The sequence below is a fragment of the Nycticebus coucang genome, chromosome 6 (assembly GCF_027406575.1).
Source record: "Nycticebus coucang isolate mNycCou1 chromosome 6, mNycCou1.pri, whole genome shotgun sequence".
Classification (NCBI taxonomy): domain Eukaryota; kingdom Metazoa; phylum Chordata; class Mammalia; order Primates; family Lorisidae; genus Nycticebus; species Nycticebus coucang.
The window spans coordinates 51,002,213-51,017,801 of record NC_069785.1 but is presented as its reverse complement, the minus strand read 5'-3'; the positions used below and the strand labels follow the sequence as shown (position 1 = coordinate 51,017,801).

General features: G+C 36.9%; 1 protein-coding gene across 5 annotated transcripts in view; it reads right to left on the bottom strand.

The window, feature by feature from the left end:
• Positions 1–15,589, bottom strand: part of GALK2 (galactokinase 2) — a 198,124-nt gene that overhangs the window by 151,592 nt on the left and 30,943 nt on the right. For all 5 annotated transcript variants that reach the window (XM_053593304.1, XM_053593306.1, XM_053593307.1 and 2 more), the window contains exon 2: positions 14,333–14,421. In XM_053593304.1, coding sequence (XP_053449279.1) covers positions 14,333–14,421 — 89 coding nt within the window. The remainder of the gene's footprint in view (positions 1–14,332; positions 14,422–15,589) is intronic.

The window sequence follows — 15,589 nt, the reverse complement described above, 5'->3', positions numbered from 1 at the left end:
GACACTCGGGAGGCTAAGGCAAGAGAATCGTGTAAGCCCAAGAGCTGGAGGTTTCTGTGAGCCGTGTGATCATTTTAAAAAGAACCAAACAGAAATCTCAGAGCTGAAGAATTCAAAGAATAATGAGACTTTGAACAGAAGACTAGATTAATCAGAAAAAAGAATTATTGAACTTGAAGATAGGGTGTTTGAAATAACACAGTGCAAGGAAGAAGAGGAGGAAAAGGAGGAAGAAAAAGATGAGGAGGAGAAGGAAGAGAAGGAGGAGGAGGAGAAAGAGGCAGAGGAAGAAGAGGAGGGAAAAAAAGAAGTGGAACGAGAGGAACTCTACTTAACAAAATCAAATATTTTGACCTGGTTGTTTGCATCCTCACATTAACCTGAAATAAATTTACTTTTCAAAAAAAAAAAGAAAGAAAGAAAAATAAAAGAAAAAGAGGCAGAGAAAGAGGGAGAAGAATAAGAACAAATAACAGAATAATAAAGAATAAAGAAAATCGGGCGGTGTCTGTGACTCAAAGAGTAGGGTGCCGGTCCCATATGCCAGAGGTGGTGGGTTCAAACCCAGCCCCGGCCAGAAACAAACAAACAAAAAAAAAAAAAAGAATAAAGAAAATCTATGGGACTTATGGGACACCATTAAGCAAACAAATATTTTCATTATGAAAGTTTCAGAGGAAGACAAGACAGAAAAAGGGATAGGAAACTTATTGAATAAAATGATAGTGGAAAACTTGTAATACTTGGGAGAAATATGAACATCCAGATCAAAGAAGTTCAAAAGTCATCATACAGATTTAACCCCAAAAGTCCTCTCCAAGGCACATTACAATCAAGCTGTTACAAGTCAAAGAATTTTTGAAACAGCAAAAGAAAAGCATCAAGATACATATAAGGAAATCCTTATTAGACCATAAGGTTTCTACAAAGAAATCTCTAGTTATAGTCCAGGAAAATATACTGAAAATGCTCAAAGAAAAATGGTCGGCCAAGAAAACTACAAAGATATCCCAGAAAAACTATCCTTCACAAATAAGAAATAAAATCTTTCCAAGATAAGCAAAAACTAACGAAAGTCATCAGCACCTCCAGATTTACCAGAAATACATAAAGGAATCCTACATCTGGAAGCAAAAGGACAGTAACTGCCATCATGAAAACATGCAAAAGTATAAAACTCAATAGTAGAATAGATACACAAATTATGTTAAAAAGGAATAAAATCTTAATACTCCATAATACCCACAAATTACAAAGATAAACAACACGAGAGGAAGAAAGGAATAGAAAATATACATATACAAAACAACCAGAAAAAAATTTTTTTAAAAAATGACAAGAGCAAGTCCTCACCTATCAATAATAACCTTGAATGCAAAATGGATTAAATTCCTCAATTAAAACATATAAACTGGCTGACTGCATTTAAAAAAACAAAAACTATAGCCAAACTATAAGCTACCTACAAGAAACTCAATTTAACTGTAATGATACACATAGACGAAAATTAAACAAATGGAAAAAGATATTCTACATGATGAAAATCGAAAGTGAGCAGCAGTAGCTAACCTTACATCAGATAAAATAGACTAAGTAAAAAACAATGAAAACTGAAAATGAAAGTCATAATGATAAAAATAATAATTATAAAAAGACATGTGAAACTGTGTTTACAAACTGATGAAGGGGTAGGTGGCAAGAACTAAAGTAAAGCCCCAAAACTCTGTGAAAGAACAGGCTTGGCTAAAATGATAATCATCTGCCACTATTCCCTCATTATTTGCTTGATAATAGTCACTGTCCCTTGTTTGCTCCCCTATAATTGCTACTGTGGAGGGCACAGCTCGGAGTTGTAAAAATTCTTAACTTTTATCAGTAGAAAACATCATAACCTAGGGGTAGTTTTTGAGATGTCTTCCAGATCTTGCATTCCAGTAACAGACCCACCCAGGCCAAGAAACTGACTCAACTAGCCTTGGATTTTCCACCTAAAGTCCTATATTCCAATAACCGACCCACCTAGACGCAGCCCATACCAAAAAGAACTGATGGTTCTGCCCGGAAACCAGGCAATTAGCAGATCCTGATCGCCTAATACTCTGCCCACTAAACTGTCTTTAAAAACGCTATCTCCCTAATTCTTGAGGAGGCAGACTTGAGAAATTCCTCATGTTTCCCACTTAGCACTATGCAAAATATTTTCTTTCTCTGATGTAAACCCTGCTGTCTTGAATATTGGTTCACTCTTGGACAATGGGCAGGTGAACCTGGCTGGGCAGCAACACATGCATCCAACACTGATATATACCCAGATAAACAAAACAAATATTAGATCTAAAGAGAAAGAGACTCTACTACAGTAAAAGCTGGCAACTTCAACATTCTGCTTTTAGCATTAGCCAGATCATCTAGATAGAAAATCAACAAAGAAACTTTGGATTTAAACTGCTTTCTAGACCAATTGAACCTGAAGAACATTTATAAAACATTTCATTCAGCAGCGGAATATACATCATTCTTCTCACCAGTATATGAAACATACTTCAGGATAGACTCTATTGTCAGGTCACAAAACATTCTTGACAAATTTTTAAAAATTGAAATCATATCAAGTATCTCTTTTGACGACAATGGAATAAAACTAAAAATCAACAAGAGAAACTATACAAACTGTACAAATACAAGGAAATTAAACATTGTCTTGAATGACAATTGGGTAAAAGAAGAAATGAAAGAAAAAATCAAAATAAAAGTAGAAACACAAAACATCAAAACTTACAAGATATAGCAAAAGCAGTACTAAGAGGGAAGTTTATAGTACTAAATGGATGCATCAAAAAAGTAGAAAGACTTCAAATAAACAATCTAACAATGAATTTCAATAAGAAACAAAAGAGAACTAATAACCAGTTCTACTCAAACTTCAAAAATAAATTGAATGGCAGGGAATTCTTCCAAACTCATTCTACGAGGCCACATTACCCTGATACCAAAACCAGACAAGGATACAAAAGCAACAACATCAACAACAAAAACTGTCAGCCAATATCCCTGTTTTGTGGACTGACAATAGACACCAACATCCCTGAAGAACACAGACACAAAAATCCTCAATAAAATGCTAGCAAACTGAACCCAGCAGTCCATCAAGAAGATCATATATCATGATCAAGTGAGACTTATCTCAAGGATATAAGGATCAACATACAAAAATCCTTTATGGTGGCTGGGCACCGGTAGCTCAGTGGTTAGGGCGCTGGCCACATACACTCAGGCTGGCAGGTTCGAACCCAGCCCGGGCCTGCCAAACAACAATGACAACTACAACAAAAAAAATAGCCGAGCACTGTGGTGGGTACCAGCAGTCCCAGCTACTTGTGTGGCTGAAGCAAGAAAATCACTTAAGCCCAAGAGTTTGAGGTTGCCGTGAGCTGCGATGCCACAGCACTCTCCCAAGGGCAACACAGTGAGACTCTGTCTCAAAAAAATAAATAAATAAAAATAATAATAATAATAGGCTTGGCACCCCTAGCACAGTGGTTACAGTACCGGCCACATAACTCAGGCTGGTAGGTTAGAACCCGGCCCAGGCCAGCTAAACAATGACAACCGCAACAAAAAATAGCAAGGTGTTGTGGCAGGCGCCTGTAGTCCCAGCCACTTGGGAGGCTGAGGCAAGAGAATTGCTTAAGCCCAAGAATTTGAGGTTGCTGTGAGCTGTAACACCACAGCACTCTACCAAGGGCAATGTAATGAGACTGTCTCAAAAAAAAAAATCCTTCAACATACAAAAATCAATAAATGTGATATATCACATCAACTGAATGAAGGGGGAAAAATCATCTCAATAGATGGAGAAAAATCTTCTGATAAAATTCAACATATCTTTATGATGAAAACTCTCAAAACAAATTAGGTATAGAAGGAACATACTTCATAAAAGCCATATGCAACAAATCCACACCTAACATCACAATGAGTCGGGAAAAATGGAAAGCTTTCTCTCTAAAAACTGGAAGAAAAGGATGCTCATTTTTACCACTCTTATTTAGTACAGTATTAGTACAAGAAAAAAAAATAAAGGGCACTGAAATTAAAAAGAAGGCAGTTAAATTGTCCCTGTTTACAGATGGTATGATCCTAAATGTAGTAAAACCTAAAGATTCCACCAAAAAAACTGAGAACTGATAAATGAATTCAGTAAAGTTGTATGACACAAAATCAAAATAAAAACTCAGTAATGTTTCCATACATCAATAACAAACTAGCTGATAAGGAAATCAAGAAAGCAATCCCATTTATAACAGCTACCAAAAAATACTGAGGAATAAATTTAACCAAGGAGGTGAAAGATTTCTACAATTAAAACATAAAACACTAATGAATAAAATTAAAGAAACCACTAAAAAATGGAAAGACATCCATGTTCATGAATTGGAAAAATTAATATTGTTTGTTTGTTTGTTTTTGTTTTGAGACAGAGTCTCACCCTGTGGCCCTAGGTAGAGTGCTATGGCTTCACAGATCACAGCAACCTCCAACTCCCGGGCTCAAGTGATTCTCCTGCCTCAGCCTCTCAAGTAGCTGGGACTACAGGCATCCGCCACAATGCCTGGCTATTTTTTGGTTGCAGCCGTCATTGTTGTTTGGTGAGCCCAGGCTGGATTCAAACCTGCCAGCTCAGGTGTATGTGGCTGGCCTCTTAGCTGCTTGAGCCACAGGCGTCAAGCCTGTTTGTTTTTGAGACATAGTCTCACTTTATTACCCAAGCTAGAGTGCCATGGTGTCAGGTTAGCTCACAGCAACCTCAAACTCGTGGGTTCAAGCAATCCTCCTGCCTCAGCCTCCTGAGTAGCTAGGGCTACAGGCACCAACCACAATACTAAGCTGTTTTTTTTTTTTTTTTCTATTTTTATTAGCGACAAGGTCTCGCTCTTGCACAGGCTGTACTGAACCCTGAACTCAAGAGATCCTCCCACCTCAGCCTCCCAAAGTACTAGGATTACAGGAGTGAGCCACTGCAACCTGGCCTGAAAAACTAATATTGTTAAAATGACCATTCCCCAAAGCGATATCCAAATTCAATGCCATCCTTGTCAAGATATTAATAACATTCTTCACAGATATAGAAAAAAAAAAAAACTCTAAACTTTGTATGGAAGCATGAAAGCAATCCTGAGCAAAAAAAAGAACAAAGCTGGAGGCATTTCACTACCTGAATACAAATATACTGCAAGCTATAGGAAGCAAAACAGCATAGCACTGGCATAAAAAAAAGATACACACACAAACGGAATGAAACAGAGAACACAGAAATAAATCCATGTATTTGCTGCCAACTGATTTTTGACAAAGAGAAGTACATTGATTTGGGAAAAGCCAGTCTATTCAAAAAATGGTGCTAGGTAAACTATACATCTACATGCAGAAGAATGAAAATGAAGCCCTATTTCTCACCGCATATGAAATCAACTCAAAATGGATTAAATACTTACATTAAGACCCAAAACTATGAAAGTACTAAAGTAAAGCATAAAGGAGACACTTCAGGACATCGGTGTAGACTCTAGACAAAGATTTTATGGATAAGACTATAATAGCACCTGGCTTGGTGCCTGTGGCTCAAGTGGCTAAGGCATCAGCCACATACACCAGAGCTGGCGGGTTCGAATCCAGCCCGGGCCTGACAAACAACAGTGACAACTAGAACCAAAAAATAGCTGGGCTTTGTGGTGGGCACTTGTAGTCCCAGCTACTGGGAGGCAGAGACAAGAGAATCGCTTAAGCCCAGGAGTTGGAGGCTGCTGTGAGCTGTGGCCATGGCACTCTACTCAGAGTGACAGCCTGAGGCTCTGTCTTAAAAAAAAAAAAAACCCAAAGATTATAAAAGCACAGTCAACAAAAGTAAAAATAGACAAATGGTATAAGATCAAACGAAAAGCTTCTGCACAGCAAAGGAAACAATGAACAGAGTAAAGAGACAACATGCAGAATGAGAGAAAATATCTGCAAACTAGTCATCCAGCAAGGGACTAATGCATACAAGGAAATCAAACAACAGTGAAAAGTAATAATAATATGACTTTAAAATGGGAAAGTGATACAAATAAACATTTTCAAAAGACAACATACCAATGGCCTACAAGCATATTTTAAAAGGTTCAACATCACTAACAATCAGAGAAATGCAAATCAGAGCCATAGGATATCATATCGCCCCAGTTAGAATGGCTATTATCAAAAAGAAAAAAATGCCGATGAGGATGTGAAGAAAAAAACTCTTACACGTTGTTGGTGGAAATGTAAATTAGTATAGCCATTATGGAGAACAGGCTGGAGGCTCCTCATAAAACTAAAAATAGAACCACCATATGATCCAGCAGTCCTTCCAATGAAAAGGACATGAGTGAGTCCTAGAAACATCTGCCTCTTATATTTATTGCAGCATTATTCACAATAGCCAAGATAAAGAATCAACCTATTAATCCATTAACAGATGAATGGATTTTAAAAAGGCGATTTTATATAGGTGATTTATATTTACTTAACCACATAAAACAGTAAAAGTCTTACTATTCACAGCAATATGAATGATCTTGGAAGACATTATGTTAAACATAATAAGTCAGGCACAGAAAGATAAATACCTCATGTTCCCACTCATATGTGGAAGTTAAAAGAGTTAACCTCATAAAAATAGAGTAAAATAATGGTTACTAGAGGCTGGAAATGGTAGTTTGAATTGAGAGTTAGGGAGATGTTACTTAACAGATACAAAATTATAGCAACATAAAAAGAATAAGTTCCAGAGTTCATAGCACTGTATAGTAACTATAATTAATAATAATTTATTATGCATTTTCAAATATTAGAAGAGACCTTTGACTGTTTCCCCAATGCAAAGAATGTTTGAGGTGATCATTATATATACATGCATCAGAATACCACTGTACCTCATAATTATTCACAATTACTTACCAATTTAAATAAATTTTTCTAGAGTCTCTTTTCCTATGCTTAACATTAACCCTTCTTAGCTCCTCAGGCATGCTGCTACACCAGTTCCTCCCATCTCTGATATCTTTGATTTCTTCCTCTCAAATAACTTTATCCCAATGCAACCCCCACAGTTTAACCATGTTAAAAAAACCTAAATTTTTTAAATTCTATTATTTGCCTTAAAATAAGATTGCATGAATTAATAATAATTGAAGCTGTACAACAGGTATATGCGAGTTCATTATGCTATTCTAACTACTGTTTAATGTTTATATTCTCTATTATAAAAAGTTTGTTTTGGTTTTTTTTTTTTTTTTTGGCCGGGGCTGGGTTTGAACCCGCCACCTCCAGCATATGGGACCGGTGCCCTACTCCTTTGAGCCACAGGGGCTACCCTGTTTTGGTTTTTTTTTTTTAATCCTCCTTTAACCCTGGATTTTTCTCAGCTCCCTACCCCTCTTTCTCTTGATAAAACCTACTCATCCTTCTGGTCACTGTTTTTAACTTTCCCCATGAGACTTTTCTGGTCCCTCCAAATCTAGATTAGGTATCCTTCCTATCCTTTATCCTTATTGCACCTTACATTTCCCTATCAAAAGTTGAAAAATATGTATTTTAGCTGCAGCTGTCTTTGTTCAAATGAAATATTAGGGGATGTAAAAGAGGTAAAAAATAAAATAAAATAAGAAGCTCCTTTTGCTGAGCCCTTTGCATGGCCGGCACCTCTACTTACAAGAGCAGTCCCTGAGCAAATGCCAAGAAATTCCCAGGACTCTGCTGGAAACAGTCTGAAAGTAATGCTGTTCAGGTGTTTATAACTGCATAATAATTGCCATTGGACTGTAAATTCTGTGAGGGTTAAGGACTTATATCTTTTGAGTCTCATGAGAGCTAGCATCACACCTACCACAAAGAAGATATACAACAAATTTACTGAATGAAAAAATAGATAAAAGATCTCCTTTTGGTAAAATCTTGTGGGCATTTTCTGCCTTCCATTTGACTCTTGACTCTTAAACTTGGAACATTCCTCTTTCTTAACATTGTCTTTTTCCTTAATTTCCAAGACATGTTCTTTCCTAGTTTTCCTCCTCCTTGTATGATTTTTATCCTCATTCTCTCCGTGGGACCTGTTTTCTCTGCTCGTTTGTTAAGTATTACTGTTTCCAAGGCTCCCATCCTTAGCACTCTGATTTTTCCTAAATAATTTAACTTATGGCTTCAATTATCAGCTGTATTACATATGCCATTGATCCAAATCTATACCTTCAAGTCCCATGTTTCTCTCACCAAGCTTCAGAGCACATAGCCAAATGTCTCTCTTGGATAGCCAAAGGTATTTCAAACTAAAAACTAGGCCCATAATACTCTTCTTCAAGTCTACACCTCTCCCAGAATTCCCTAGCTTATAAAACAATATTACTATTTACTCAGTTATTCAAACATGGAATTCTTCATTTGGTCCCTGCTCTACATACACAAAAACAACCAAAAACAGGAACAGAGTAACATATAATGGATCACTTCTACTTAGTAATGTTTCTTGAATCCATCAACTTCTCTCCTTCTCTACCCTACCCACAATCCCCACATAACAATCCAGCCATACTGAACTACTTGCAGATTCAAGAATATGACAAACCTTAAGTCAGCTTCCAGTTACTGCACATCTATCCACTCCAAAGCAAATGTATTTTTCCTTTTCACATAACTCTTCCTTCATAGGTAAGTTTTTTAATTTAAAATCTTAGCTGTCATGTCTCATCTTCCTAGGGAAGATCTTCCTTCTTCCCCATTCTTAAATAGGTTAATACTACCACAGTATTCTGTGACTAGGCCACATTTGAATCAGATTCCCACCTTGCCTATTTCTGCACAAGCACAGCACAATATAACTTCTTAAGCAGAGAGCTACAGGTAGAATCATTTCAACTAGGAAATGAGGCACAGTCAAAACCATCATTGATTAAAAGGTCAATGAGGCTCGGCATACGTAGCACAGTGGTTATGGCACCAGCCACATATACAGAGGATGGCAGGTTCAGACCCAGCCCGGGCCAACTAAACAACCGCAACAAAAAAATTAGCCAGGCGTTCTGGCGGGCACCTGTAGTCCCAGCTACTTGGGAGGCTAAGGCAAGAGAATCGCTTAAGCCCAAGAGTTTGAGGTTGCTGTGAGCTGTGATGCCTCAGCACTCTATCCAGGGTGACATAGTGAGACTCTGTCTCAAAAAAAAAGTTCAATGAAAGAAAAATTCTTAAGATGACCAATAATTAAGAAATAGCCTGTTTGCTATGAAAACACTATTCAAACAGGAATAAAATTTGTTCATGAATCTAAATTAGGAAGTATGAAGTGGATAAGGCTGATATTGTTAGAAATTGAAATAGAAGGATGCACAAAGATATAGGTCCAATGAGGGCCACAAACAAGAGGTCTTAATTGATAAAGCAGAAAGTAAGAGAGAAAATACCCAGAGTAGAGGGTGACAGAAACATTTGTGGGTGTGAAGAAAAGCAAGAAAGTACGTAAAGATAACAAGGACAGAGTGGGTTGTTAACCATCTAAACACAGAAAACTAGAGTGAAAATCCAAAAATTTTTGCTACTTAGTTTTTTAGCACTTCCTCTGATTTAGTTCAAGTTTCCACAAAGACCACTTGTATTTTGGTTCCTCTTCGTATTATATCCTTTCTCTCCCTTATTACCACAGATTACATAATCTATTAGTTAGCTCCCTTTTACTTGAACTGGCCAAATGAGTCATTTTGCTTTAGTTGCGCTCTTTTGATTGCAAAGAATTAAAAAAAAAAAAAAAAAAAAAACACAAGACTGATTCCTATGTGGTTGATTTCCTACATTCTTCAAATAGAAAATAAAACCACATGCAAAAATTGCATAATTTAGTAAAGCAATTCGTTCAAAGGCCAAGTGCTGCATTTGTTGCACAAAGTTTTCTAATGGTCTGGCTTAATGCAAAAATGAACTTTATAATATACTACCTCAAAAAAGGGAATACATATCATAATTTCCAGGCCATCTTTCACTGTAGGATCTTTTGAACAGGGTCTTAAATAATAAGAAGTTCGGCATGTGGACTAGGAAATGGAGTAAAAGTATTCCAGATAGAAAAGGAGCATGATGAAAGGCAAAAATAGAATGACAAACAAAAAAACAAACAACTAAGATTCAATTCAGTTCCTCAAATTTGTGTGTGTGTATGTGACAGTCACACTTTGTTGCCCTTAGTAGAGTGCTGTGGCTTCATAGCTCACAGCAACCTCAAATTCCCAGGCTCCAGCAATCCTCTTGCCTCAGCCTCCCGGATAGGTGGGATGACAGGCGCCTGCCACAACACCAACTAGTTTTTCTATTTTTAGTAGAGATAGGGTCTTCCTCTTGCTCAGGCTGGTCTTGAACTCCTAAGCTCGAAGGATCCACCCACCTGACCCTCCCAGAGTACTAGGATTACAGGTGTGAGCCACTGTACCAGGCCAACACCTCAAATATTAACTAAGAATGCCTTAAATATGCAAACACATAAACACAATAGATGTCTTTCAAAATTTTAAGTGTTAGCTGGCAGGCACCCTGACCTTCAGTGCTCTGTACTTAGACAGGAACTGCCCACCCAGAACACTCCAAAGGACAAGATGACTGAAGGAGACTTAAGGAAACACCAGAAGCAGCTTCTTTTCCAGACCTCCCTAGCAACCAAGGCAAACATTTAGAACAGCTAGCACAGTCTGACAGAACATTCTAGAATGATGAAAATGTTCTATATCTGTGCTGTCCAATACGGTAACCACAACCCACATGTAGCTATCGAGCATTGAAATGTGGCTGGTGCAAGTAAATTTTAAATTTCATTTCACTTATAATTGTAGTCTAAATAGTCTTATGTACCTAGGGTCTGCTGTAATATCTATGATTCATATCCTTATCAAAGCAAAAGTAAAAATTATTCTTTGCAACTTCAAAGAGATGCCATTATGATAACATGGGAAATAGCCTCAATAATATTTCTACAATAAACCTCAATAATGGGTCTCATACACTATAGCTAAATAGTAACCAAGTATAACTTGGTAAAAACAACTCTATCTGTAAAGCACCTATATTTCTGAAATCAAGCTTGATCTAGGATAAATATAGAAGGTAGTGAAATGGGCCCTACATGCCCTCAAAATTATGCTCCATAGATAGCGCTGGTAACAATCTTGCTCATCGAACATATAAACAAATATAGATGCTTATCAACTTATGATGGGTTCCTTATAAAGCAAGAAAATTATTAGGTCAAACCATTGTTAAATCAAGGACCTTACCAGTCTTGTAAAGGATCTCCTAAGATCCCTGTGTGGAAAATAAGTAACTTACTAGGTTCCATGAAATGGATACATCTTCTATTTCACTATTTCACCTACTTTTCCTTTCCATCCTCAAGAAACAAAACTTCACCAGAAGTAGTAGAATGATAAAATGAATAATGCTGTTCTCACCTTTTTATCAAATTATGAGCTATACAGAGTAAAAAACTGGAAATAACTTTAGTACAATGAAAGAATAGTATTAAGTAAATTATAAAATATTAGTAAGCTATTATGAATGAAGTCATTGAAATAATAATTATGAACATTACGCGGAAACATATTTGTGTGGTTTAGATGTCTCCTCTAAAACTCATGTTGAAATTTAATTGGCATTATGATAACATTAAGAAGTGGGACCTTTAAGACATAATTGATCATGAGAGTTCTAACGTCATGAATGGATTAATGTTGCCAGTGTCTCCAGAGTGGGTTAATTATCTCAGGAGTGAGTTCCTGGTAAATGGGTGAATTTCATCTCCCATTCTGTTTTTTGCACACTCTCTTGCACTTCTGCCCTTCCATCACAGAATGATTCAATAAGAAGGCCCTCACCTTGGGCGGCACCTGTGGCTCAGTCAGTAGGGCGCCGGCCCCATATACCAAGGGTGGCGAGTTCAAACCCAGCCCCGGATGAACTGCAACCAAAAAATAGCCAGGCATTGTGGCGGACGCCTGTAGTCCCAGCTACTCAGGAAGCTGAGGCAAGAGAATCACTTAAGCCCAGGAGTTGGAGGTTGCTGTGAGCTGTGTGATGCCATGGCACTCTACTGAGGGCCATAAAGTGAGACTCTGTCTCTACAAAAAAAAAAATGAAGGCCCTCACCAGAAGCTGGTGCTTTGATCTTGAGCTTCACAAGTCCAAAATTATATATAGTATAAATTATAATTATTATATACAAATAAACTCTTTTCATTTATAAATTACCCAGTCTTTGGCTTTCTGTTATAGTAGCAAAAAATGAACTAAAATACATGGAAAGATTTAAAATATATTAAATAAAAAAGGATAAAAACGGCATGTAACCTAATTACAACTATATCAATTATTATATATAAAGACACTGACAGAAAGATTGTAAATAAAATGTTAAAGATTGTATTATTTGCCACTAAAAGGCAGCAAAATTCAAAGTACTTTACAGGAGAAGTAAAAGAAAAGGTAAATACAGTAGAACTTCTGTAAGTTGACATCCAAGAGATGTAACAGACTGGTCAACATACCAGGGTGGTCAACGAAAGAAACTAGGCCTACCGTACTGATATGTGCATGTGGTTCTTACCCTATCTATTAAAGAGAGCTGCCAGGCACTGCCGCACCCTCGGCACCATGCCGCAGCGAGGTGGCGCTGTCCGCGTTGTAAAACGACGGAAAGGAGGTCTGTGCTCCCCGGAGCGAAGCCCCCAGCACCCCCAGTGTGCACAGCAACAGAAATGTTGCCTAGCATGCTGTTTTTGTCGCAAAAACTCAAGGGGTATGGCTTCTTGTGAAAGAATACTTACTTGTTATGCTGAATGTCTGTTTGTCCTGATAAGTAAGCAATAAGTCTTGTCAGAATGAACACAATAATAGCTGATTCAGAAACAGCACAAGAAGTATGACTGTGCCAGACTCAGTGGCTCCAAGTAAGCCTGCACAACAGCACGTTCCCACCATGAATGTCAGTGGACTAAGACAATGCAGGCACAGCAAACAAAACGTTTAAACAAGATGTTCCAACACGACATGCACTATCACCACCTGCAGTAAAACTTTACTTAGAAAAACATCTTGCTTCACTAATTTTCGTATGTAATACAAATCAATAGAGTAGTTTGATGTTTAACAATCAATTATGAATCAAAGTATAGTTACTAATAAGAGTAAAAATATATAGAAAATATATATAGAAGTAGTCAAGCATTATACATAAAAGAATATGTCCAACTGTTTTAAAAATAAGATCATAAGAAACTGAAAAGAGTTACAAGACTGAGAGGAGTTGCAAGCCTTGACATTCCTAAGATAAGAGGGAGTAACCAAGTGTTACTGATAAACCACCCTCCGGAGAGCGAAAACCTTGAAAACATGTAATGCATGATAAACCGCATATGCAGACACAAAGATAATTTGCAAACATAAACAAAGTAAAGATTGCATTGTTTGAACCTTGGAAACAAAATGTATAAATACCAACCTCTAAACTCAGTAAAGTACAGCTGCATACTTCACCAAGTGCTGTGTGTCAGACTGTCATTCCTGCGTCGACCTTTCAACCAACCTGACTCCGTTTCCCTGCTTTCCCTCGGACTGAAGCCCACCGACAGGGTGGTCCGCGGCAAGGCACCCTGACCTTCATGCTCTGGACTTAGACAGGAACTGACCAACTTAAGGAGGTGGTCAATGTAGGGAGGTGATCAACAATGGAGGTTCTACGGTGTATCTAAAAGACCTGCAAAATAGGGCGGCACCTGTGGCTCAAGGAGTAGGGCGCCGGTCCCATATGCCGGAGGTGGCGGGTTCAAACCCAGCCCCGGCCAAAAATCACAAAAAAAAAAAAAAAAAAAAAGACCTGCAAAATGGGGACCATATTTTTAATAACAATGAATTGTAATGTTTCCCAGTGTTTCACTAACCTGAAATGCAAAACCATCAAAGCTACTTATCACAATCTAAAGTTTTAACATGCAAGTTACAAAAATATCTTCATTTTCCAAAAAACAATGTTAACAACCGAGTTTTAATAAATTTATGGATTTAAAAAATAACTGGACAACTTTAATAATATGGATTGGAAAGATAAAATTAAAGTGTGCTCCTCATGCAAAAGCCTAGCTTAATATTAGTAGAGGTATGTGAAATATTCTACCTCTGGGAAAGTTAAGAAAGAAATATATTAACATATATTAAATTGTTATTAACATTTGATTGAAATTTTACCAAAGGAGGAAGAAAAAATTAAGAAAAGAAACTTTTGAAATACCTATTATATTGACTCTTCCTGGTGCTCGAACATAAAACTTGGGAATAGATCCAAACTTAGAATTAAACATTTCCTTCAGCTTTAGCAATCTGAAAACAAAAGTAGAATATTTAGAATATCATCTAACAGAAAATTCATAAGGCTACACACACACATACACAAACATACCCTTTATATGTGATACACCTACCACTATTAATTATTCCTGTAAAAAAAAAAAAAAAGCAAAATCTCCTAGTGACATACTTCCCTGAAAATCCCAGGATGAATAATATTGTAACTTCCTAAATGATACCAAAGAATAGCTAAGCACACTAAAGAATTAAAAAGTTAAGTCTGATACATGCAATAGAAAAATCTATTTCCTTCAATTATGAAGAATGGAATTTTCTATGTAATTTTTCAATTATACTAAGGGAGTACCTGCACATTAATGAAAAATTTAAAAAACAGGGAAATAAAAATAAATACATATATATATAAAGAATAAACACAAAAAAGCCAAAAAAAAGATACTAAGGGGAAAATCTCTTTACATTAAAAGAAGTAGCATCAGACACTGTATAATAGTGTCCAAAGGCTGCTATTAAAAACTACTATACATTAGGTAGCTTAAAACAACGAAAATGTATTGTCTCACAATTCTGCAAGCTAGAAATCCAAAATCAGGGGACAACAAAACCTCTGAAAGGTGTAAGAGAAAATCCTTCCTTGCCCCTTTGTACCTCCTGAAAGCAGCAATCAATCCTTGGCTTTGCTTGGATTACAGCTGCATCACTCTACTCTCTGCCCCTGTCATCACACGGCATTCTCCCTCTACATCTCTGTTTTTCCTTCTCATAAAGACACCACTTGTTTGAAGGTTCACTCTGAGTATGACATCATCTTAATTTGACTACATCTGCAAAGATACTGCTCCAAATAAAGTCACATTCTGAAGTTCTACATGGACAAGAATTTGGGAAAGTACACTATCCAGCCCATACAGGCTGTCAAATGAAAAACAGATCGGATATCAGGAGATTACAGTTCTCATTCTAATGAGGTCCCTAATTCAATGCCAGTTAGGCAAATCATTTTCCCTTGCCTTCTCTTTTCTAAAACTTGAAAATTTTGGATGTTCCTCAAAGGTCTCTTCCAGATTGAAAATTCTTACAATAAATTCAGTAATTTCATACTGTCAAATCATCTCAAGTCAATTCTGTAAATAGCTCCCATTGTTTGTAGTCTTATATCATATTGTATCTGAATAATAAC